Source organism: Juglans microcarpa x Juglans regia, chromosome 3S, assembly GCF_004785595.1.
Source record: "Juglans microcarpa x Juglans regia isolate MS1-56 chromosome 3S, Jm3101_v1.0, whole genome shotgun sequence".
NCBI lineage: Eukaryota > Viridiplantae > Streptophyta > Magnoliopsida > Fagales > Juglandaceae > Juglans > Juglans microcarpa x Juglans regia.
Window position 1 is genome coordinate 17235070 of NC_054599.1, and position 24512 is coordinate 17259581.

Sequence of the window (24512 nt, forward strand, 5' to 3'; positions counted from 1 at the left end):
ATTATTGAGTTCATTTTGTTGTTTGAGGGCTGTCCCTTTTTTAGGGATTTGAAAATTTTTAGAGTTTTTCTCCGAATTGGGGGTTTTGAATTGGGGGATTTCATTATTATTGAGTTCATTTCGTTGTTTGAGAGCTGCCTAGTTTTGTACTAATATTATTGAATTTCAATTTTCAACCTTTGAATTGGAGGATTTTGATTTTCATACTAGAGTTTTTCTAAAAATTGGGGGATTTGAATTGGGAATTCCACCAGATCACACAATCTATTATAAATAATGATGCTCAAAGCTCATACAATCTATTAGGAATAATGATGCTCAAAGCTCAAATTATAATCAAATCTTATTTATTAAAAACGTTTACATAAACTGCACAGTTAAACAATGGGTTAATTTAATTAAATAAGTTTTGTCTTTCCACAATGCATATGTGTGATTAGTATATTTTCTTTTAAATCTATGTGATTTTTAGCATTTTTTGTTTCTTTTTAAAACAACACACATATGGTTTAAAAAATAAAATACATGTTCAGTGCTGGCCACCACTACACGTCTGTTAACAAAAAAAGAATCTCAATTCCTGGATTCCATATGGTGTGGTAGTTGCGCGTATTCTAGTAAAGAGTGATCTGGCCAAATTCTGTGAAATGGTCTTAATGTGTTTCCAACAATATATTCTGGATACATATTACTTTGAATTATCTGAAAGTCATTAGAACTTCTTAATGTTGTCTATCCTACAAAAATTAACATTCTCAAGTTTAGGAGAATTCTCATGGAATATCAGATAGAACTCCTAACAGCTAATAAAGGTTGAAGCTTTCATTAAGAACATTCATAAAGGTTGTGATGTACAATTTTTTGTGAATACTGACAAAGAACACTAATGCAAAGTTTCTTGATGGTCTTGTTCATTCATGGCCTTGGTTTAGAAAATAAAACTAGTTAATTATAGTATTATCCCCTTTTGAAATCAAAACATGAGACGACCACTAATTAGACTTCTTTTTTCTTTTATATTATTTTTTGAAATGGACGTTACAGCATATATATATATATATATATACACACATTATAGATTTTTTTCCCTCTAATTTATTTGCTTCTTAAATTCCTTATTTTTTCTTTTCGTAGCATGTATTTATTGGTTTTTTTATTTATTTTATAAGTGTAATTGATATGGATATGGATGCTATACCTACTCGGGACCATCGTCCACAAGGAGATGCTACAGTTCCTACACCAGCAAATACTTCAACCCTTAGACTCACATCTAGAGTAGTTACTTCTTGTGTAGTCGAGTATTTATAGATATAGAAAATGATGATTTTCATAATGAAGAGGAGTTGGATATTGATGTCGGTCGACTGCCATGACCTAATAAAAAAAAGTCGTGGACATGAGAACATTTCACCAAATTTTTCGGTGATCGTGAGAATCCTCAAGCAAGATGCAACCACTGGGTGACTTTATGGTTGTCATTCGAAGAAGCAATGCACTTCTGTATTAATAACACATCTTACGAGTTGCTAGCGATATAAAATACACAAGGGATTGGTGGCCAATGATCAGAAGAAGATCAGTTATGAAACTTCTACAACCATTGATGGTACGTAGAGTAAGAAATGATCAATCATTCGATACAGTGAGAAGATGTTGAGTGATTTACTTGCTGAAATGATCATTACTAATGAGATTTCTTTTCGCACCATTGAGAGAAAAAGCTTTCGTAGATTTGTGCAATCTCTTGAGCCCTGATTTCTCATGCCTTCATAATGTACGGTAATATAAGATTGTTTGAAAATGAATGCCAAGGAGAAGGCCGAGATGAAAGACATGTTTATTACCACTGACCAGAGTGTGTCATTTACAATTGATATATGGATGCCCATAGAGAATCTTAGCTATATGTGTATCACAACTCACTTTATTGATAATGAGTAGACATTGCATAAGTGAATTATTGGGTTTAAACAGATTGAAGATCACAATGGTTTATTCATTGGAAATGAGATGGATGACTATATAAATTATTGAGGGATTATAAAAGTATTTGGTATCATAGTTGATAATGTCAGTGCCAATGACACTACAATAGATTGGTTCAAGCGGAATACGACAGTAAAAGATGATACAATTCGTGACAATGAGTTTATCTATGTTCGATGATGTGCTCATATCATCAGCTTCATAGTTAATGATGGGTTGAATGAAGTTGATTATTCAATTATCAAAGTCTGCAAACTTGTGAGGTACGTGAAGGATTCCCCCAAAGGCTTGGCAAATTTAAGGTTATAGTCGAACAACTTGAGATCTCATCTTCTAGTATGTTGAGTTTGGACGTTCCCACTCAATGAAACTCCATATACACAATGTTGGATGTAGTGCAAAAGTAACAAAAAGCGTTCAAGAAGATGGAAGCCGAGGATAGGAGCCTGAGATATGCTTTGCTGGAGCTAATAGAGGGGAGAAGGGGGCTCGTGGGCCAGATATTGTTGATTGGACGAATGTGAGTTACTTTATTCAATTTTTGAAATTCTTTCAAGACATAATTGTGTGCATATCTGGTTCCAAATGTTGTACTGCAAATATGTACTTTGAGGAGCTCTCGAGACTTTATGACCACTTGCAACAGTATTGTGATGACACTGTCAAATTGTTGAATGGTACGACTATGAGGATGAAATTCAAATATAATAAATATTGGAGATGTTGAGAAGATAGACAGATTATTCTTTATGGTTGCGATTCTTGACACTCTATATAAGTTGGTTATTGTAAAATTTTTTTTAGGGACATCCTTGATGATGAGAAGACTGATTAGTTTATTAGAGTGTTGATGAATAATATTGATGACTTATACAGCCATTACAACAACAATGGTTAGTCTTCAAGCCAATGTGGTAGCTCCTCATGATCGACTGGCTTGACATCTTCCTTAGATGACAAACAAGAAGGGGTTCAATTGTTTTGATGCAAAAGTATCATCAAATCCTAGTATCGAAGAATATTGTTCAATGTAATTCTGAGGTTGAACGTTATTTTATGGAAGATGTCAAGGCACCTAGTACTACATTTCATATATTAACTTGGTGGGAGGTTCATTATACTAAATTTGCAGTTCTTTCTCGAGTAGCCTAGGATGTGCTAGTCATTCCTGTCACTACGATTGCCTTTGAGTTAGCGTTTAGCATCAAAGGTCGCATGTTGGATGCTTATCGAAATTCATTGGTTCCAACCACCATGGAGGTCCTCATTTGCACACAAACCTGTCTAAGTTCAACACCTATTGGACTAGATATTGCTGATGATGCCAACAACTATAAGTTTGAATCGGGTAACTTTATGATTTTAACTTTCATTTTCAAATTATTAATTACATACTTTTAATGTTTTTATTATTTGAGCTATAATTTTTATATTTTTTTAGGCCTAGCTGTGAACTCCAAAATAATTACAAATGATTGAGATGGACACATCATGGGATGGAGTCTAGACTATCCAATAGATCATTAACTTTCATGTGAGGTACTTTAATGTTAGTATGTTTAATCTGGCTAAGTAGTTTAATGTATAATTTTTTTTTTTTAAATTTCCAAAACAATGTAGGGTGCTTGGAATTTGAGGCCGATGGTGCTAATAATTATTTATTGTAAATTATAGCCTTTTTTATTATGATATATTATTACATTGTAAATTGGTTGATGACTTTGGTGAAGTTGGTTAGGGTTGGTTGTGATTATAGTGATTGTGATTGTAATTTTGGTGGTTGTTTGGTGGTTCCAAGCATTTTTAATTTACATTGTGTTTGTGATTATGCGTTTTTTTTTTCTTTTGTTTTGTAATGTATGTAATTTACTCAATATATTTATGTTTTTTTTATAGTATTTTTCAGAAATGGGAAGCTCACTGGGTTGTTGGTGATTTTTAGTCTTTTTTTTGTTTTTTTTTTTTTTAATTTTTGTAACAGGTTTTCAGAAATGGGGAGCCCAAATAGAGATTAGGCCTTGGATTGACCCAAGTTAGATTGGAGCTTAGAGCTATGATAGCCAACTCTAAATTCTAATCGGAGTCAGAATCTAACTCCCAGTGGAGTCAGAGTCCGAAAATACCTTCGATCGAAGGTGGGCTTTCCGACTTCATCAGAATCAAAGCCCACTCCTATATGCACCCATCAGTGCTAAACGCAAACTCTAAGGCTACAGTAGAAATAAGAATAACCAAAATACTGAGAGCTATATCTCCAAGGATGTGATACTTGACTAGATTTACCTTCTACCAAGTTATGATATCAAACTACTCCGCATATAATTGTATGTGCACCGACAATTGTCTCTCCAAATCCAATTGATTGTTTAAATTCTTTCGAAACTCGAGGGTATAGCCAAAACTTATACCTCACTTACATTTTTCTAGCCTATCGATTTCAGGAGTAAATGATGCGGTGGATGGTGAAACTTCTATAGTAATACTCCTGTATGCAACGAACTCATAATTCAACCTATTGAGGGTGTCATAATTCAACAAACTCATAACTCATAATCCGCCCTTCCCTTGATGTTAGTGCTTTCAATCCATACACCATGCCATCAATTTTGTACTACGGGTTAAGAGCAATAACCACATATAGGAAAATGTTGATATTATTCAAATCTCCCCAATACTTTTCATACTTGAGCCTCATGATTAATGCCATAATCCATAAAGTAGGATCAATACTCTTGCACATTTCATTAAATTACTCTTTCACTTGACAAACTCGTTGATAATATTCATTGGATATTACATACAAAGACCCATAAATGATATATGTCACCTCATAATCGATGGGTCACCTTGATCTCCCTTTGTCATTGTTAAAGTAGTGGACATATTGCATGTCCTCCTCACCCATGACATCAAAGGCATTTATATACTATTCGATCGTTTCTAACATCAAGAATATTGAGTTCCATCTTATAAAAAAATCAAGACACAACATCTTCTTGAATTCAATGCCTGTTGCACGAACAAATATCTTGAACTTCTCAAGCCTACCCGGTGAAGATCTAACAAACCTCATCGTATTTCTTACTTTTGCAACATACTCGTGAACACTCGAACCATCAGTTACAATAAAATTGAGGATATGTGCACAATATATAGCATGGAAATACTCACCACTCAATATTGGCATATTGTCCTCTAAAATATTATTCTTCAAATACTCAACTGCGATATAATTAAACAAGACAATGTTAACTGCTATGTCACAACCCGTTCCAAACTTCATTTCTTTATTGCGAACTTTACCACATTTCCAATGGCCTCACCTTTGTGATTGGCAATTAAACAAAACTTCATAATTTTTTTATGTAACTGCCAATATCTATCTACAAAAGCATTTAAAGACATGTAGTACAAGTTTTGGATGGACGTCCATGTATCAGTAGTAAGACAAACTCTTTGACCCTTCAATTTGTTTCTTAATAAATATTTATGTACACCATAGAGTTTAAGAGCCTCCTTCATCATTGCGTCAAGAAAGAATGTTAATCTTAGGTTCCAAGTACTTAGTAAAGGCTTGGAACCCTTCACCCTCCACAAATTGAAGGGGTAACTCGTCTATTACGATCGTATGAGCTAAATGACTCATACACCCCTCTAGATCATACTTTACAAATCCCTACAACGTACTTCGCCCACTATTCTCCTCCATCTTCTTAAGTCCAATCTCCAATCTAGACTGAATCTTTTCAACTAAAGAACGTCTTGTTAGACTCTTCTTATATTGTTATTCTAAACAGCTTTTCAATTGGGATGTACACTTTGTTTGTGGGTCACTCGGGTCACTACCCTCAAACTTAGTAAAGTGTTTCCACACTATCAAAATGAGCTTATTCTTTTATGGGATCATGGATGTAGGGGTAGGAATAGGTGTAAAGGAGTTAGCACTAGTTCTAATATTCGGGCTTGACCCACTATCTATAGATTAAAGGTTCAACAAACAATCAAACACCTGACAATGACAAGATGCAAAAATAAAACAGAAATTAAAATCATATAAATCACACAAAAACTATTTTGGGGTTTCAGAAACCCCACAACAACTTGGGGTTTCAAAAGTGAAACCTCAAAATCAATTAGGGTTTCAGATTGAAACCCATCATACAAAGTACAAACTATTTTAAGGGGTTTAGTCTCCAAAACCCTAACATAAATTAGAGGTTCAAATTGAAACTCTAAAACTCATAGCATCCAACCTAAGTTGAATCAGAAAAAAACACCAATCAAACTCTACAACACCTAAAATACAACTCCATCCTCCATTGAAACAATCTTATTCTCCATACTCCATTAAAAAAAAGAAAAAGAAAAGGAAAAGGGGTTTCAAGAGATACTTACATATGCAAGACATTGCTAGTACATGGAGCTACATGGTCTCCGTTGTGTATTGGGATAATGGTTGGAAACTTCTCTGCCATTTGGATTGAAGAATTTATTGAGGAAATCGAGTTTTAAATTTCTAGAAACCACACGATTATATAGCCAAAGGGAATACACTATGCCTAAAATCATCCCAAGCGCTGCCAAATTTCCTAATAAAGCTACTAGTACGAGGAAAACTCATATTGGTCAAAGTGGAAGAGAAGGAAATGGTAGAGAGATTGAGCATGGTGAACCTCCGCAATATATAACAAATTGAGTCTTATATGAGTCATATAGAACACCAACACAGAGAAAAATGGTTGAAGGAACTAGTCCATGAGGCTGAGAGTGACTCGAGACAGGGGAAATGATTTCATTAACCCGATAATAAAACAATACCATTTTAAAAAATTTAAAACGATGTCGTTTTATTATATATATATATATATATTCGTGGGCCAGGCAAATGAGATAAATCCTAGGTGGGGGTGGGGTGTTGGGGGTAGGTGGGCTGGATGCAGAGGCCCACCCACCACCCACTCCTATATCTTATAATTTTTAGGTGTAGGTTTGAACATGTTTTTTTATAGTTAAGAGTTCTAATATTTCGGGATGTTATTATATTTATTTTTAATGTTGTAATTTTGTAGAGTAAAATGAATGCAGATGCTCGAAGCAACAATTATACTGCAACCAAGAGTAAGTTATGTTGTCTTCAAAGAATTTCAACAATGCTATTCTCAAATCTTGCATGTTTAAGACTTAAAAAGTGTGTTTAAGATAATGAAATGAATCGATTTGCAACAGCTTAACAGACAACTAAATTAGAAACATAATTATTTCATTTGCACGAGAACCTAATAAAAGGAATTTTATACGCTAATGTGTCAATCAGTTTTCTTTTGAATTAAAATTTTGAGTTGACTTTTTTGCTGAATGAAGACTTATGAAGTCAATGTGTAACTTATTTTTTACAAAGAGTTTGCGTAGAAGTAGTAGCTATGAATGGTTGTAACAGTGTTATCCGTCTCAAAGAGTGTTGGTATTAAGGCCTTGTTTGTTTACAGGAAACATCTCATCTCATCATTATAATTTTTTCAAATCTTCACACAAAATAAAATAAATAATTCAACTTTTTTAAATTCCAAAACAAAAATAATATTAAAAAATATATTTTAACAATATTTTATTCAACTTTTTAACTTTAATCTTAACTCATCTCATCTCATCTCATCTCTGAAAACAAACGAGTCCTTATTTCTAAACTTGTTGAGCTAAAATGATATTTTTGCTAGGCTATATAATATATATACTCTCACTACCTCACACATTAGATTATGTATAGTTTTTGGATTTTAATATTTTTAAGAAGATTCATTTTATTTATCTGTCTATAGCATATATTAAAGTTGTTTTTATTTTTTTTAATTTTTATTAAACTAATTAATTTATTCTTTTTATCCTTTTTATATTACATACTTGTTAAAGAAAAAAAGTAAAAAGATAAAAAAAAAAATAAATGTGTGATGTAAGATTGATGAATAATTAAAATATATATTTTTTTAATATTATTTTATTTTAAGATTTGAAAAGTTAAATTATTTATTATATTTTGTGTAAAATTTAAAAAAAATTATAATAATTAGATTAAATGCGATAAAATGAAATGAGTTGATAATTATTGCGAAAACAACGAGGAAGATGCCCATTTTCTCAGTACAGAAATTAAACGCAATTTAGATTTTGTTTTTGTGCCCCGTGACTCCGTCGTGAGTCGCAGATCTCTCGTTTTTCCCAAATTTCTAATAATGGCTGACCCTCCTGCAACCCCAGAACCCAATCATTCACAACCCGAACTCGACACCCCCAATCCCTTATCAAGCCAACCCGACTCGGCGCCCGCCTCCTCACCACCACAACAATCGTCGATTCCGTCGTCCCCACCTATCACTGCTAAACCTACTTCAAACGCTCCCGCTCTAGCCTCTGCGTTTCCGCCGCCGCCTCCACCATTGCCTATGGTCTCCTATGCGCCGACTCATGTCTCCGGCGGAGCCGTGGCACCTTCATTCCGGCCGGTTCCGCAGTTCTTGCCGATGCCGAGTCCCGGTTTGACTAACCCCAATTACCAGAACCCTGGCGGGGTTCATACCCCCGGCGTGAGCATGGCGGTGAGTGGCGGCGTTGGGGCGGGTCCGATGTCTGTGCCGCAGCCGATGCTGCCTTATCAGTTTCCGCCGGGTCATCCTCCGAGGCCCTACCCGCCGCCGATGCCAAATGGGTACCCAGCGGTTCCTCAGGGTACTATACCTCCTCCCGGTGGGTTATTCTGTCTCTTTATGTTTGTACATGTATATTCTTACCTTCTCGACGAAAATGTTTGCATTTTCATTGCCAAATTCTTGTTTTTTTCACGTCTGAACTCCGAACTCCTCATTTATGTAATTATAATGTCATTCTTGAAGTTCTTGTTGGGCGTTGTTTTATCAGCTATAATCTTTGCTACGTACACCAATCAAAGAGGGTATTAGTAAGCCTTTTAACCATCATCCTTGGCGCAGCATCAGATGATTGACAATAACAAATAGATTTTCAATCGGTTAATATCATATCGAGGGAATGATAGGATGATGACTAGAAGGGTTATGAACTCATTTCTTGTATCCATTATTGCCAGTTACTAATATAATTATTTTTTTATGTGCAATTTATATTCCTCTTGAATGTTTTGACAAGATTGTCTAACCTTTTCATATAAATATGTTTTGACAGGATTGTGTGTGTTTTTATTAAAAATAACATATGAAATAGCTGTTAAAGTACATTAAGGTTAGTTGTATGATATATTGGGGAAGTGTTTCTTAGAGATGAGTTGGGAAAGATTTACAGAATATGGGTTGGTTAAGGGGTATCGATGACAGTATCTTTTCTCCTACAGCATCTTGATTGAATACGGTGGGAAAGGTTGGAGGGCTTCATTTTGCTTAGAGACCTCACTCTACAACTCCTTTTTTGGTATGGGCATATTTTTGCTTGGTTTCCTTGTTTGTCTTTCATATTAACATTGTTTTAATGGGAAAAAAAAAAGCCTTTGAGATTACGCATTAAAGAATATTCAGGTTTCAGAAAGTTATATTATCCCATTTGTCATGTTGCATGTTTATTTTAGAGGCTACTTTCTGGTAGTTATGAGAACACTTTCCCTTTCATGGGTTTGTGATTTGCCAGAAGCTGACCATGTTTGCCACTGAATGCTCGTTGACTTGTGTTCTAAGGTATTGAAATTCTTTCAGTTTCAGCTCCCTCGTTTTCTATTCATGCTGCACCTTGCGCTTCTACACTTCTGTTAGATGAATATGACGAAATTTACATGTAGTTTTGTGCTATCAAATTTCCTTTGTGCATGAGATGGTTGAAGTCTCATGATAATTAAATGTCAATTCTCTGCACTTGGTGGATGGGATGGTGTGAGAAGGCTAGTATGTTGTAAATGAATTCATAAGGTAAGCCCGCTTTATGTATCCATGGTTTATGAACTGGATCCTTCTTTTTAACATTTCCTTCAGGTTATCTGTTCAGCCGGTGATAGTTTCCATGCCTGTGCTGCCATCTCTTAAATGCTTTTGATGTGTGGTAACAACATTCAATTATTCGTTACATACTTTTTCGTATATATGTAGACTGGTGATGGGATTGATATTTATTGTGTTTTGTTCGTTAACTTGTTCTGATGCATTTGCATAGGTAATTATTTCCATTTGCAGGACTTTCTCGTTATCCATCTCCATACACACCTATGGTTCGTCCTCCATTTCCTCCACGCACTCCAGGAGTGATTAATGGCCTTCCAGCAGTGTCACGCCCCGCAATTCCAGGGGTTCCTAGAGTTCCTCGCCCCATTATACCCCCTGTTGTTATGCCAATTATTTCTATGGTTACACCAGCTGAGAAACCACAAACAACAGTTTACGTTGGTAAGATTGCATCAACAGTGGAAAATGATTTTATTCTGTCTCTCCTTCAGGTAGGTTGTTGACTTTCTGTGGTCAGTGTCCTATATATACTCCACTACTCTGTGTTCTTTCTCATTTTGTATACTATCTGAACTCTCTACATTTTCTGAAGCTTTGTGGACCCATCAAAAGTTGGAAACGTGCTCAAGATCCCACAGACGGGACTCCTAAAGGATTTGGGTTCTGTGAATTTGAGTCTGCTGAGGGGGTTCTTCGTGCATTGCGTCAACTTAGTAAATTTAATATTGATGGGCAAGAATTGGTGGTATGTGAAGATTTCCACGTTGATATTTTTCTTGTGCAGATTTTTGATTGTTCTGTTAGTATTTTATCTCATCTTGAATGTTACGTGAGTCTGAGACCGAAGTTTGCATTCTGGAAGTCTATTTTCTTCAGAGTATTTATTACTAAATGCCCGTTTCCACTCTCCATCACTAATGACCTAGCATCCAAATTATCCCTCTAATCTTGTGCCTCTTAAATAAGTAGATCAGCTGGGGCATTCAATCATAAAAGATACTTTTGGATTTATGCAGTTGCCAAATCTTAACTCTTTTAAGATATAGTTCTGCCAAGGCCTTTAGAACACATTCCTAAGCTCAATAACTAAACCTGAGGTGAAATAGTAAATACTTCACTTAAAAATAGTATTAGAACTTATAACATTTGAGGATGTTATTTGTTGCCAAGATTTCTGTTTGTGATTTCTTTGGTTTTTCTTAGATTCAATTGGAAGCCGCTTTCAATGATGAGGCTGAAAAATTTATATTACGCAATCGTTACCATCCATCTTTATCAGCCGACTCCCCTCTTTCCATCTTTCCTTCCAGAGTTTACCACTCTTCATAGCTTCTTGAACTTTTTTTAGGGTCTCACTCCCTGAGTTCAAGAGTATACACTCGCATCATATGGCTCTGTCCTGGAATCAGGACCTCTCCTTTCCTTTGACCAATGGGCGATTTGTTTTTTTAACTGATTTACCTACATATAACATCTATAAATGAGATTTGTTGCTGATAATTGAAATTGCAGCCCTTGGTCTTACAAAGACCTTGAAACCTAAGCTTGTGAAATAATTGTCCACAAAAGTTTTTATGTTCATCATTTTACTACTTTGTGCGGTGATTTGGATGAGTCATTGACTCATTACTATTTGATTTGAATAAGATATCTTTAGTAGGGAATTGGCTTGTTGGAGGCCAAAGCTTGATGATTTGTTGTTTGAGGTAATTGATTTGCAGAGTGCAAGCTACTTGGAGAGACCTTTTGACGAAGATGAAATTTATAAGGTCATTACCAGCATGGCCAAGGACAAAGCGCTGGGTTTGGTTGGTTTTACGATGGGATTCTTTCAAAATGTTGGGACATTGTGAAAGGGGATATGCTGCAGGTTTTCCATGAATTTCACTCTTTTAAAAAGTTTGAAAAATGCCTTAATGCGACGTTCATTGCTCTCATTCTAAAGAAACATGGGGTTACGACAAATGAGGAGTTTTGTCCTATACGTCTAGTTAGTGGGGTATACAAGATCATCTTGAAGGTTCTTGCTAGTCGATTAAGTCTAGTGTTGGAAAAATTATTTCCAAGCCTCAAAACACATTTATTCGTGGGAGACAAATTCTCGACTCAGTTCTTATTGCAAATGAATGTTTGGATCACAAAATACGGGATGGAGTTCCAGGCATCCTTTGCAAGCTTGACATGGAAAAGATATATGATCATGTGAATTGTGAGTTTCTTTTATACTTGCTCGGGAGGTGTGGTTTTGGTGATAGGTGGATCTCATGGATTAGACATTGTGTTTCCACTGCTCGCTTTTTTGTTCTAGTTAACGGCACTCCTACGGGTTTTTTTGACAGTTCCTGTGGTTTGAGGCAAGGAGACCCTTTATCCTCTCTTTTGTTTGTTATAGTTATGGAGGTACTCGGCCGGATGGTGAAGGCCATGGTTGGAGTAGGGTTCCTATTAGGGTTCCAGGTGGGTAATGACGTAATGATTCTATTATCATCTTACATCTCCTATTTGCAGATGACACCGTACTTTTTTGTGAAGCGAACCATAGTTAGATTCAATCGCTTTGAGCATTGTTATTATGTTTTGAAGCAGTGTCGGGGCTTAAGGTGAATCTTGGTAAATCCGAGATGATTGCAGTGGGTGTGGTGACCAACATTAATAGCTTAGCAAGCCTTTTGGATTGTCAGGTGTCTTCGTTGCCTATGAAATATTTGGGCCTTCCGTTGGGAGCAACGTTTAAGGCTAGAGCTATTTGGGATGGGATAATAGAGAAGGTAGAGAAAAGGCTGGCAGGTTGGAAAATGGTGTATTTATTGAAAGGGGGTCATCTCACTTTAATAAAGAGCACCCTAACTAATTTCCTCACCTATTTTTTTATCTTTGTTTCCTTTGCTGGCATGGGTGGTGAATAGGATTGAGAAACTCTTTCGGGCATTCTTATGGGGGGCCTGGGGGAGAAAAGAAATTCCATTTAGTTAGTTGGCCTACCGTATGTTCCCCAATTTCGAATGGGGGCTTGGGAGTGTGCAATTTGAGAACATTCAATAAAACTTTATTGGGGAAATGGTTATGGAGATACCACTTGGAGGGGGAGTCATCGTGGAAGGAGATTATTGACGCTAGACACAAAAGTGCTTTTCTTTTTTTTTTTTTTTTTTTTTTTTTTGGGGGGGGGGGGGGGGGTTGGTGCTCCAATGGAGTGAAAGGAGGAGGGGTATGGTGTGAGCTTATGGAAATTTAAAAGGAAGGGATGACCATGCTTTGAAAAACATATCTATTTTGTGGCCGGAGAGGGTACTAGAATTAGGTTTTGGCGGTATGTGTGGTGCGGAGATTGCACTCTTGATATGATTTTTCCAGCTCTCTATCGTATTGCTGCTATAGGGATGCTTTAGTGGCGGATGTGCGGGTATTTTCCCACGGCTCTTACCAGGGGAATATCCTTTTTACTAGGGACCTTCATGATTGAGAATTGTGCACTATCTCAGATTTTTTTAGATTGATATATTCCATGGGACACCTCACGGCACAGAGAGATAGAATGTAGTGGAGGTCCAATGACAATAATAAATGTACAGTCAGGGTGTATTACAAATTATTGACATCACAAGCTAACGCTCCCTTCCCCGGAAGAATATTTGGAAGTCTCGTGTGCCTTCTAAATTAGCTTTCTTTGTATGGACTGCTGCTCTTGGAAAGATTTTAACCACGGACAATTTGAGGAAGAGGGGATGCGTTGTGTTGGATTGGTGCTATGTGTAAAAAGAATGGAGAATCAGTGGATCACCTCTTATTACACTGTGAGGTGGCAAGGGTGCTGTGGGATGGGATCTTTAGAAGGGTTGATATTGCTTGGGTAATGCCGTCGAGGGTGGTGGATTTATTGGGCTGTTGGAAAATGATTCAAGGTTGTTCTCAAGTGGCAGCAGTGTGGAAGATGATCCCATTGTGTATCATGTGGTGCATTTGGTCAGAAAGGAATGAGCGTTGTTTTGAAGATAAGAAGCGCACAGTGGCGGAGCTGCAGAATTTCTTTGTACACACTTTTAATGCTTTGGTTTTCAGCTTTTGTAGTCAATGGGAACAATGTGCATGACTTTTTGTCTTTAATTTATCGTTCATAGAATGTATGTAGGTGTTCATTTGTATACCTCCTGTGTACACGGGATATGCCTATTTCATTCTCATTTATAAAATTTATCTATTACTTATCAAAAAAAAAAAAAAAAAAAAAGAAAAGAAAAGAAGATATCTTTAGTTAGTATAACTCCTAGGGTTTGGCTCCAGTGGTAGGGGCTTTGGCCTTGGTAGTATGCTCCCTCTAGGTCTAAGGTTTGAACCCTTAGGTCAAACAATTTCTAGGGGCCACGTTCCATCGGTGAAATGCCGATGATTTACTTGATTTGTGTGATGGAGACGCATTACACGGGTCTGGGGTTTAGTAGGGTAAAATACATGTTATGTTTGCATGGTCTCTGGGTTTCCTCGTCATTTTTAAAAAAATATGTCTTTAGTTAGTATGATTATTGTGTTTTTATGCTGCTATGTTTTTGTTTTAAATCTGATTTTGGTATTCAACACCAGGTTGATTAGATTATTAGAAATAACCCATCTTACTAGGTTTCATTTATACTAATCTTGTTAATTTTTTAAATATTTTGGGAAATAGTTTTGTAGATGCTGACTTAATTGCTTGGGTTTGCCTACGCACATGGGTTAAGAGGAAATTGTTATGCTGGACCTAGGTGTTCACCTCCCCAAATCATAAAACGAGCAGTTTCTTGATCTCTGTGTATTCCAAAAATATGGATGTTCATTTCTTATTCTTTCCTGAATATATTTTCTTTTAATTTTTAATTTTTTAGTGTTTGATGTTGTCTCTCATAATATTTTATCGACAGTTAAATGTTAATCAAGCAACAAAAGAATATCTGGAACGGTATGTTGATAAACAAACTGAAATCTCAAAGAAACGTAAAGATGCCCAAGCTGCAGAGCCTGAGGAAGGGGAAGAAACTGCAGTAAATGTCGGGGAGAATGAACATCTGAAGTTCTCTGTAGAGGACTCAAATAAAGAGGAAAGTGGTTTGGGGAACAAGGAAAATAATGATTTAGCTAGTTTTGGAATTGTAACTAATGAGGACAAGGAAGCTGACCTAGTGGCTTTGGACAAGCTTACAAGCATGATAGAGGAGAGACTAAAGACCAGACCTCTGCCTCCACCCCCTCCCCATCCACAAGCAACTGGTGACGGCCCTGGAAATTCAAAATCAGACGTGCCTGCTAAATCAAGGGATGGAGACTCTGAAATGAGAAACGGTGAGTCTTTATTGTGGAAATGGATTGTTTTATGGTACTGTATGAAAATTGATATGTTTTTCTTGTGAAATAAAAACTGATCATTCTTCATACTTTTTTATGAAAAATATTATATGCTTGTTCATATTTTACAGATGCAGCTGAAGATAAAAATGATGATGAGATAACTAGTGAAACCAAAATGGCTAGTGAGCATGATAGGCCTGAAACAAGTTCACCTGATAGGAGTAGAAGGTATGATAGGAGAAGCAGAGATAGAGACCGAGAGCGGGATTTGAAAAGGGAGAAGGACCAGGAGATTGAAAGATATGAAAGAGGAACAGAGCGAGAGCGAGTTAGGAAAGAAAGGGAGCAAAGAAGAAAAATTGAGGAGGCTGAGCGTCAGTATGAAGAGTGTCTTAAAGACTGGGAGTATAGAGAAAGAGAGATAGAGAAACAGCGGCAGTATGAGAGGGAAAGGGAAAAAGAGAGGGAACGTAAACGGAAGAAGGAGATAAAAACTGATGAAGATGATGAGGATGGTGATTCAAGAAGAAGGTGGCACTGGAATATGTTAGAGGACAAGAGAAAGAGGAGGCTATGGGAGAAGGAAGATGACTTGGCCAATAGGTATAAAGAAGAGGAAGAAATTGCTGAGGCAAAGAGGAGAGCTGAGGAACAGCATGAGAAGCAACAGAAGGATGCATTAAAGGTCTTTTCCAATAATGTAACAAATAAAATTGCAAAAACTGTGTTGGCTGAAGCATCCAGTACTGAAATAAAAGATAATATTCTTGGAGAGGGTTATGAAGGTGCTTCTGCTTGCGAGAGCCATATAGGTAACTGGATTTATATTTTCTGTGCTTAATTTTTGCTATTATTTCCCCATCAACCACTAATTTTAAATGGGCCATGATTTTGAAATGATAGGTGAATCGAATGTACAGAATGGTACTGGTGAAGAATCAACCATATCGTCAATTGGTGCATCAGATACACAGCATGCTGGTAATGCCCCTGCAAAGAAGTTGGGGTTTGGTTTAGTTGGCTCTGGAAGACGAACTGCTGTCCCTTCTGTTTTCCATGAGGAGGATGATGATGCACATAAGGAAAAAAAGATGAGGCCCCTTGTCCCGATTGATTACTCAACTGAGGAACTGGAGGCTGTCCAATCTATCGTACCTGGGGCACTGTCGCCAAATTTGGCTGCAGCAGCAGAATTTGCAAAGCGCATATCAAATGTTAATCCCAAAGACGATAAGCCTGATGTAGAAAGGGAAATAAGTAGACGTTTTAATCACAAGTTGAGCCAGCCGGGTAGGGACCAGGGTGATGAGAATGTGAATCACACCAGAGTTGACAAGGAGAAGATTCTTGACCAGGAGCAAGGGCTGGATAAAATGAATACGCCAGATAACAAGAAGCTTACGAGTTTAAAGCAGTTGATAGATATGATACCAAGGACCAAGGAAGAGTTATTCTCACATGAGGTTAACTGGGCCGTGTATGACAAGGTATGAAATCTTACTCAGGCCATGCTTAAATATTAATTATTTAAGTTTTGAAACAGTCAGCGCTCAGAATTATATGCTGGATGTGTGGATTCTTGAGATTTTTCTTTCCTTTTGTACCTTTTTCTAGTTTTTTTTTTTTTTTTTTTGGGGGGGGAGGGGGGGGGGGGGGGGGGGGGGGGGGGGGGGGGGGGGGGGGGAGGTCCCTTATTCTCTTCATGAGTAATAGTCGATATTGCTGCCACATGGCTTGGGAACCTGGTAATTGGACACAAACGCCAGGTTGTAGTTGGACCTGCTAAGGATAACCAACTATACCATGCATGTGATTTTTCATCTCAACTCATCTCATCATTAAAATTTTCTCAAATTCCCACACAAAATAAAATGAACAATTCAACTTTTTCAAATCCCAAAACAAAAATAATATTTAAAGTGTATACTCTAATAATATTTTATTCAACTTTTAACTTTAATCTCAACTCATCTCATTTGTGAAAACAAACGAGGCCTAAATCTTAGAGGTATTCAATTTTTTCCCATATATGAACCAGCATCCCACGATACTTCTCCCGATTATTTTTAGCCCTTATAAATTATATAATCTAGTCTTGGCAGTTTAGAGAGTGCAGATAGCTTTTCAATTGTTCTGTTATTGGGGTAGACTATTATTTTTATTGGTTATAACCATCTTCAAAATGTTTTAACTGTCACGTTCCTGTCTTGCACTTTTAACAGCATGGGCTGCATGAAAGAATGAGACCATGGATTTCGAAGAAGATTGCAGAATTTTTAGGAGAGGAAGAAACCACACTGGTAGATTACATTGTATCCAGTACTCAAGAACATGTGAAAGCATCTCAAATGCTAGAACTGCTACAATCTATTTTAGATGATGAAGCCGAAATGTTTGTTCTCAAAATGTGGAGGATGCTCATATATGAAATTAAGAGGGTAGAGGCAGGCCTTACTTCAAAGTGAAAACTATTATGAGATTTGTGTTATTTGATTGTTGCTTTGTTGCTTGCAGGTTCAGCATCAGTAAGTGATTCTCGAATTTGTTTTGTTGCTTCTAGCAGAAATCAATGAAAAATGGACATTGGTTATCAAGAGGAAAAGCCAATTTGAGATGGATTGCTATATCATATTGAAAAGGATGCTTTAAAGGGTGTGTTTTCTGTTTGTTTCTCCCTCAACCAATTCGATAATGAGAATAGGGTTCATCCATAAACTCATCTGGACACTTTTGAAAGATACCTTTTCCCTTTGACTACTCGTGCTCTACATTTGATGTACTGAATTGCGAAATCCAAAACATTATAGCCTTCATCTATCATCAATTGTTACATAGAACCCTCATTAGTTAAGATTTTGCATTAAAGAGGGGTCATCTTTTTTATTTATTTATTTATCATTTTAAGGTGTATTTTTGGTCTGCGGATACGTGTTAGTTTTTAAGTTTTGAGTTGTAAAATGTGCATTTATCTCCGGACACTTCGATCATTTTAGACTAAGTACTTGGAGGTTATATGTTGTTACTCAACTCTCAATTCTTGGTTGGGATAAGGGCTCCCGATCTTGGCTAGCAATGGGCTGACCTAGGTGGCCTAATCTCGGTCATTGCGGTGGCCGAAGTAGAAGTTTCTACTTGCCCGTAGAGGTGGCCAGTGGCCTTTGGTGTGTGTGTGTGTATATATATATTTTAACTTTTACATCTAAATATATCTTCAATAGATTGCATTACTTTACAAAACACCATTAAAATGTCCTGTCAAAACTTTTTCACTTGCTAATGAATATTTTTACATTATTAGTGAAAATTTCGAGACGGAGCCAAGTCTGGGTCCGCTCCACTCGATTGATTTCGGAACGGAGTTGTTTGGAGTAGGGATTTTTGTCCATTTTCTCGCACAACTATATTTTCTCAATATCCAAACAAAAAACAAGAATTTCGACTCTATTGAACAACCAAGATTTCACAGATTTGTGCAACAAATACAACAACATATTCACGGCAAGAATCAAACTATCTTGTCTATCATTAGTGTCACATTTTCGCTATTTTTAAATGATGTCGTTTTGAGTATTAATTGGTGAAAAAAGATGGAAACATTCAAACAAATGGTGCATGCTCGACCTCATTAAAGAATGAAATACCAATAAACCAACTGGACTGCTCATGCGGTTATTTATATAACCAGCTTTTACTATTTAAATCGGAGTTAAGTTTTTTTTTTTTTCGAAATCCCAGCCAATTTCGAATTTTGACTTTGATGTAATAGCCCGCCAAAAATTTAACGGAGGAATTTTTTTAAGCTTTAGGAATCTCGTAAAAACTCCGAAAGTTTTTACAATTCGGCTAATCGCATTGGTTTTAGTCGGTCAGCATAGTCAGTGTTACCACTCACGATTTTATTTATTTGAGGTATTTAGAAGTGTTAGAATGAAAAACGTTCTGCACTATTAGACTCAGATGAATATTTAAGATTTTATAGTGTAATAAAACAAGTTCGATTTTCAGAATAATGCTTGTTCAAAAACGCGTTTTGAGTTTTTCAAAGAACTTCAGAGTTGAATTTTGATAAACAATTTTCACTTTAACGTTAGTATGATTATTTAGGATTTTCAGTGCAAAGTTTATTTTTCACTTTTTCGGAATGAATAGTAGCCTCAATGTTGGCACCTAGACCAATATTTTCAAAATCATAGTGTGAAATATCCAAATTAGGTTCGAGAAGTTTTATTTGGATACTTAGCAAGATTTTAGCCACATTTGTTGAATACTATTGGACACTTGGCACCAAGACGAACCTTGAGATGGAAATGTGAAGGAAATCAAGGTTTGTGATCATGCCACCTAAGCAAAACACTATTCCATTCAACCATCCAATTTGTACCAAACCGAAGAAGGTTTCAACCCTAGTGAAACCCTAAGCACTTGGAATCCAATTGAGATCTCAAAATCTTGGTGAAAATCGAAACCCCAAATGGTTTCCCCAAACCCCAAAAGTTTACATCCAAACCCTAATTGAATCCAGTTTTAGCTTAGTGTTTAATTACTTGATTAAATCACTTTCACATACTATTAACCACTCAAATTCATGTTATTATATTACTATTTATTCTTTTAAACCTTGGTAATTTTATTAGGCTAAGAAAAATTGGATTTGAGTTTGATAGCAATCCAAACCCCATTGAAACCCTAAATTGAAGGCCCATGAAATTGAGCCACCAAGGCAAAACTTGTGGACGAAGTTTCTCCTTGTCATGGCAGTCCTTTCACTGCCCAAGTCAGCCACAAATAGTGGTTGATGGGAAGGCTAAGAGCCACCTCACCCCTTCCTCTCACACGGTAGTAGTAGGCAGAACACCATGGACAATAGCATCTGGTTTTGGCTGACACCCCTTCACTTAAAATATCTTTCACACACCTCGTATCACCCTCCAGATGCTTAAGTGTCGTCCTTGTCCATTACCCTTGCATTTGGTCACTTTTCAAGCCTTTTCTTGGAGAGAAAACCAAAGGAGCTCTTAGACAGTTTTTCTGGCCTAACTTGCTCAACTTTTTGGAAGCTGTTTTCAGTGTTTTTGTACAAAGTATCATCACATATTGTTTTCCTCTTTGAGTCTAGTTTCTATTCGTATGTTGTGTGTCAATTTTCATGGTCATTTGATGGGTGAAAAGTTAGTTTAAGAATGAAGAGGTCATTCTAGGCGATAGTTTGGACAGTGTGTGATATTTTGATGATTTTGACCAAGTTATTGGCTACATCTTGGGCTGATTTCTTTATGGTTTATATTTAACATGCTAATATACAGGTTTAATGAATTCATTGCATGTTATAAGTTTTTGATGAGATGTTTGCAAAGATCTAAAAAGTTGAAAACTGGGAAGTTGAAAATAGATTATGTTTTAACTAAGTTTGAATCTTTTGTTGTCAAAGCATGCTCCAATTGCTTTAATATTTGCATATGATTTTCTTAAGACATTGATTTACATGTTAGGATATTATTTTGAAAATTTATGGTGTTAGTTTTAAAGATGAGAATTTTTATGCATGCAAAGGTTCAGATAGGTCTTGTATTTGAGGTTTTCGAGTAGATCTATGTTTTGATGCAAATCTTGCTATGTGATATTAGGTTTGATGCTTAGATATATTCTAGGACTTTATTATTAACCATATGATGTCATTCATTCGTGATTTATTTCATGAAATGTTTCAGATCTAATGGTTCGATCAAAACCATACCACATAGTTTTTGATTTTGGTGAAAGTGTGAAAGCCAAATGTTTGAAGTTAGATTTTGTGGTTTTGGCTTGATGATTCAAAGCATGATAGCTCTTAGGAATGTGTTATGAATGCATTGAGACTATGTTATTGAACTTCTGGAATTCTTGGAGTTGTTTGAAAAGAGATAAAACTTTGAACATCAATGGTTGTGCTTAAGGTTAAAAACTTGAAGTTTTGTATTGAAGAAATTTGTGGTTTTTGTGATGTGAGTTTTATTGGTTGTTCTAGTATGTTATTTGAGCATAGGATATGATTTTTTTTTTGTGTTACATATTTCAGTTTAAGCATGAGAAATGAGGTTGGATAGAATTACAACAAAATTTAGGGTTTTGGCCTATGCATGTTTCGGCTTATGCATGTTTGTCCTAATTGTGATGTGTTTCAAATTTTTCTAATTAGATATTTAGATTTAGGAGAAAATCTACATGATGAATATAAATTTTGGTAAGTTTTGAAGTTTGTATGTGAAATCCTTAAGTTAGGGGTAAAATGGTTATTTTTCCACATGTAGAGGGGTAAAATGGTCGTTTTACTCTAAATAAGTATTTTTATGTTTCTAAAATGTTAGTGAGGAGTTTCTTGCGTTTAGAAATCTCTTCTTACAATTTCATATAATTTATGAGTTTAATTCGTCACGCTACGTTCACTATAAGTTAGCTTCTAACTTACTGTCAGGATATTGTGTATGTGTATTCATAAGAGAACAGTTGTTCATGTTCTTATATATGTCATGCTATTCCATGTCACAACATGTAATGCCCCGACCTCGGAGGTCTAGGGAGTTAACTCCTGACACCTAATAATCAACTCCAACAATGCTAATATATTTCAAAATCCAAAAATATATACTTCCAAAACTCCTAATCAAACGTAAACACTTCAAATTTAATAAACCACACATACTTACATATCATATCCTCAATACAACGACCAAAATAAAAATATCAACTTCTTTTTATGTCTCAATTAACAAAATAGAATAAAATAGAATTGACATAAGTCTCCATAAACCGTCTAAATATATTGAAATCAACCTACTAAATAAATAAATCCACCAACAGCACTAGTACCACGAGGTACCCAATAACTATCCATAGCTAATCTTGCCCACAAACTCTAATACTGATCCTCAGCTGAACCATCAATGTCATCTGAAAACTATTATGAAAATTAAGGAGTGAGTTATCAACAACTCAGTAAGCAAAAAACATATATTAGTATATAGACAAGGGCATTTACAAAGTTCGGTATGCATAACAAAATATTTACTTTTAGAAACAGAAACTACATTTACTTTCAGAATGCATAAGCTGAAACACATTATCAAAAAGTCAGAGCGAAACTTTCATGAAAACTTTCTTATTTCAAAAATATCCCTTGGCATTTTACAGACTGAAACCTCATCTTGGTAGCATATCAGAGTATTACATCAGGACAAATACCATGTTTGATCCTCGTGATAGGGTTATAAACCACCATTATACCCGTGACTGTGCTGTATACCATGTTTCACCCCCGTGGTAGGGTTATAAACCACAATTATACCCGTGGCTGGGCCTTAACGGAAACATAACAGAGCATCATCGGAACCAGATCATATTCAGATACAAAATCAGAAGTTCATGCCAAGATTTTCAGATCGTATCAAAACTGAATACTGAACACTTTTTGAACATTTCTGATATCCAAGAATAATAGACACAAAACTTTTTCATTTAATCAAAGCAAAACTTTTGGGATATTATATTTGCTCTTTTTCAGAGTTCAGAAATAAAATGTTAAAATTAACTCATGTCTACACCAGTTATAAAAAAATACATTTTCTTATATAGGATTTATGCATATGCAGAACAAACATTTGAGATCGTTTTTCAGATTTCTTTTCAAAGATAATTCTTTTGTGCAAATCTAGTATAGGAACCCTGCTTACCTAACCGTGTATTATCTACGCCTTGAGTTGGAACTCTAGCAGTAATACCACCTAAAAAAAACATATACCCAACATTTAATAAACCAATTCAGTAAGCTACTATTTATTGAGTAATAATCCAAAAACAACCCATTTTTTAACTCAATGTCTATCATAAAATTGAACCCGAACAATCCCCTCCTCAAACCATTAGCATTTAAACGCCAACACAGCCACTAAAATCTCTACGCAGCAACCAAACACAACTCATACAACTAATTATCTCTTACCAACATGCATTTAATCAAAGACAACCAACACCAAAAACACCACTCCACCCTTGGCCACCGCTATTCCCAACCAGCTATGTAATTATAAATACCCACATCCACCACATCAATTTCATATTATCCACATTTCAATCCAACCAAGTGATTCCAAAAATATCACACTCACTACACAACTAAACATAAAAGTCTTCACATAAAAACTAAAATACAGATCATAATATCAAGTGTGTATATATATAAAAAATATATTATTGCTATAGATTAACTTACCTAAATTCACTAGTTTAGTACGATGAAAACGAAAGCGAGTGGACGTTGCCTAAAGATTATGTTAATGCCCTGTGACACAACGTCGTAGTGTTACTTGTGATTTACACTTGCAATTAATGAACATCACTATCAAATGTTTCAAAGGGCATTACCTAATAGAGTCTCAATCGGCTTCGCACAACCCCGATTCAAAGCAACCCACTGAATTATAAGCCCAAAACTCACTGAAATCTAGTGAAAGAGATAGTTATCTACGTAATGAGGGATTGAGGGGTCTGAGTGTATGCACGACAAACCAAAACAGAGAGGGTGTGTGTGTGAAAAAATAAATAGAGGAAAAAAAAAATAATAAGGAGACTGAAGTTGGATGGTGGGAAAATGGATTTTTACCAATGTTATCACTTCCTATGCGAGGCTCAATGGCCACAGTAGACTATACATACGCCCAAGGAAAATTCATGAAAATGTCAGAGAGGTAAGAAAAGGAGAACAAAAGAATTGAGAGGGGAAGAAAGAGAGGCTCCCCGTGTGGAACCAGTCGATGGCAACAAAAAGGTATTTGGGAGGCCACAAACTCAGTAGCCCTAACAATGATGAAGAAGGAAAAAAAAAAATCGTAGAGGGGGAGTTTGAGAGTAGTACGATCTTGTTGAGAGGGAAAAACTTGATGTGAGAAGAAAATAAACTGAAGAAAATAGAAAATAGAGAAGTTTTCGGGATGTAGAAAATAGGAAAAGAAAACCGTCGAGGAAGATAGAAATCAAAATGGGAAGAAAGAGACTCACCGAAACAACGTTGTTTATGCTTGGGCCTTCCGGGTTGGACTTCATTTGGACTTGGGCCCTGGGCCCAAGTGTTACACAACATGTATGTCCGTGATGCATTTAATCATATCATGAACTGTTTATATATTACACATTTTATCATGTCACGAAATGTTTATCTGTTATACATTTTATTATGTTACAAAATTTTTATTTGTTACAAATTATGCCATGTCACAAAAT

The 24512-nt window shown here is 36.0% G+C and overlaps 1 protein-coding gene and 1 long non-coding RNA gene across 12 annotated transcripts; one reads left to right on the top strand and one right to left on the bottom strand.

Moving 5' to 3' along the window:
• The first annotated feature begins 8111 nt into the window (after positions 1 to 8111).
• LOC121257752 (RNA-binding protein 25-like) lies at positions 8112 to 17994 on the top strand. 11 transcript variants are annotated; one of them, XM_041158952.1, is made up of 10 exons: positions 8589 to 8727; positions 9347 to 9423; positions 9578 to 9683; positions 9975 to 10041; positions 10173 to 10432; positions 10534 to 10686; positions 14837 to 15254; positions 15389 to 16072; positions 16164 to 16747; positions 17483 to 17994. In XM_041158952.1, the coding sequence occupies exons 4-10, from the start codon at positions 10026 to 10028 to the stop codon at positions 17723 to 17725; spliced, it is 2358 nt and encodes a 785-aa protein (XP_041014886.1). In that variant the 5' UTR covers positions 8589 to 8727; positions 9347 to 9423; positions 9578 to 9683; positions 9975 to 10025; the 3' UTR covers positions 17726 to 17994. The 11 variants fall into 11 exon arrangements, with proteins under 11 accessions (XP_041014884.1, XP_041014886.1, XP_041014891.1 ...); XM_041158957.1 differs by having other exon boundaries at positions 9637 to 9683; XM_041158951.1 differs by having other exon boundaries at positions 9578 to 10041.
• LOC121257756 lies at positions 12545 to 22851 on the bottom strand. Its single transcript, XR_005939276.1, has 3 exons — positions 22838 to 22851; positions 22295 to 22304; positions 12545 to 12784 (listed from the first exon to the last, which is right to left on the bottom strand). It is a non-coding gene; the product is annotated as an uncharacterized LOC121257756 (long non-coding RNA).
• Between the last annotated feature and the right edge of the window lie 1661 nt (positions 22852 to 24512).

What these genes read in the sequence shown, in the direction of transcription:
- LOC121257752 (XM_041158950.1), top strand. Translation starts at nt 8,217, where the DNA reads ATGGCTGACCCTCCTGCAACCCCAGAACCCAATCATTCACAACCCGAA. An exon ending in TTGATGGGCAAGAATTGGTG is followed by an intron (nt 10,687 to 14,836) that starts GTATGTGAAGAT and finishes TTTTATCGACAG; the next exon opens with TTAAATGTTAATCAAGCAAC. An exon ending in ACTGGGCCGTGTATGACAAG is followed by an intron (nt 16,748 to 17,482) that starts GTATGAAATCTT and finishes CACTTTTAACAG; the next exon opens with CATGGGCTGCATGAAAGAAT.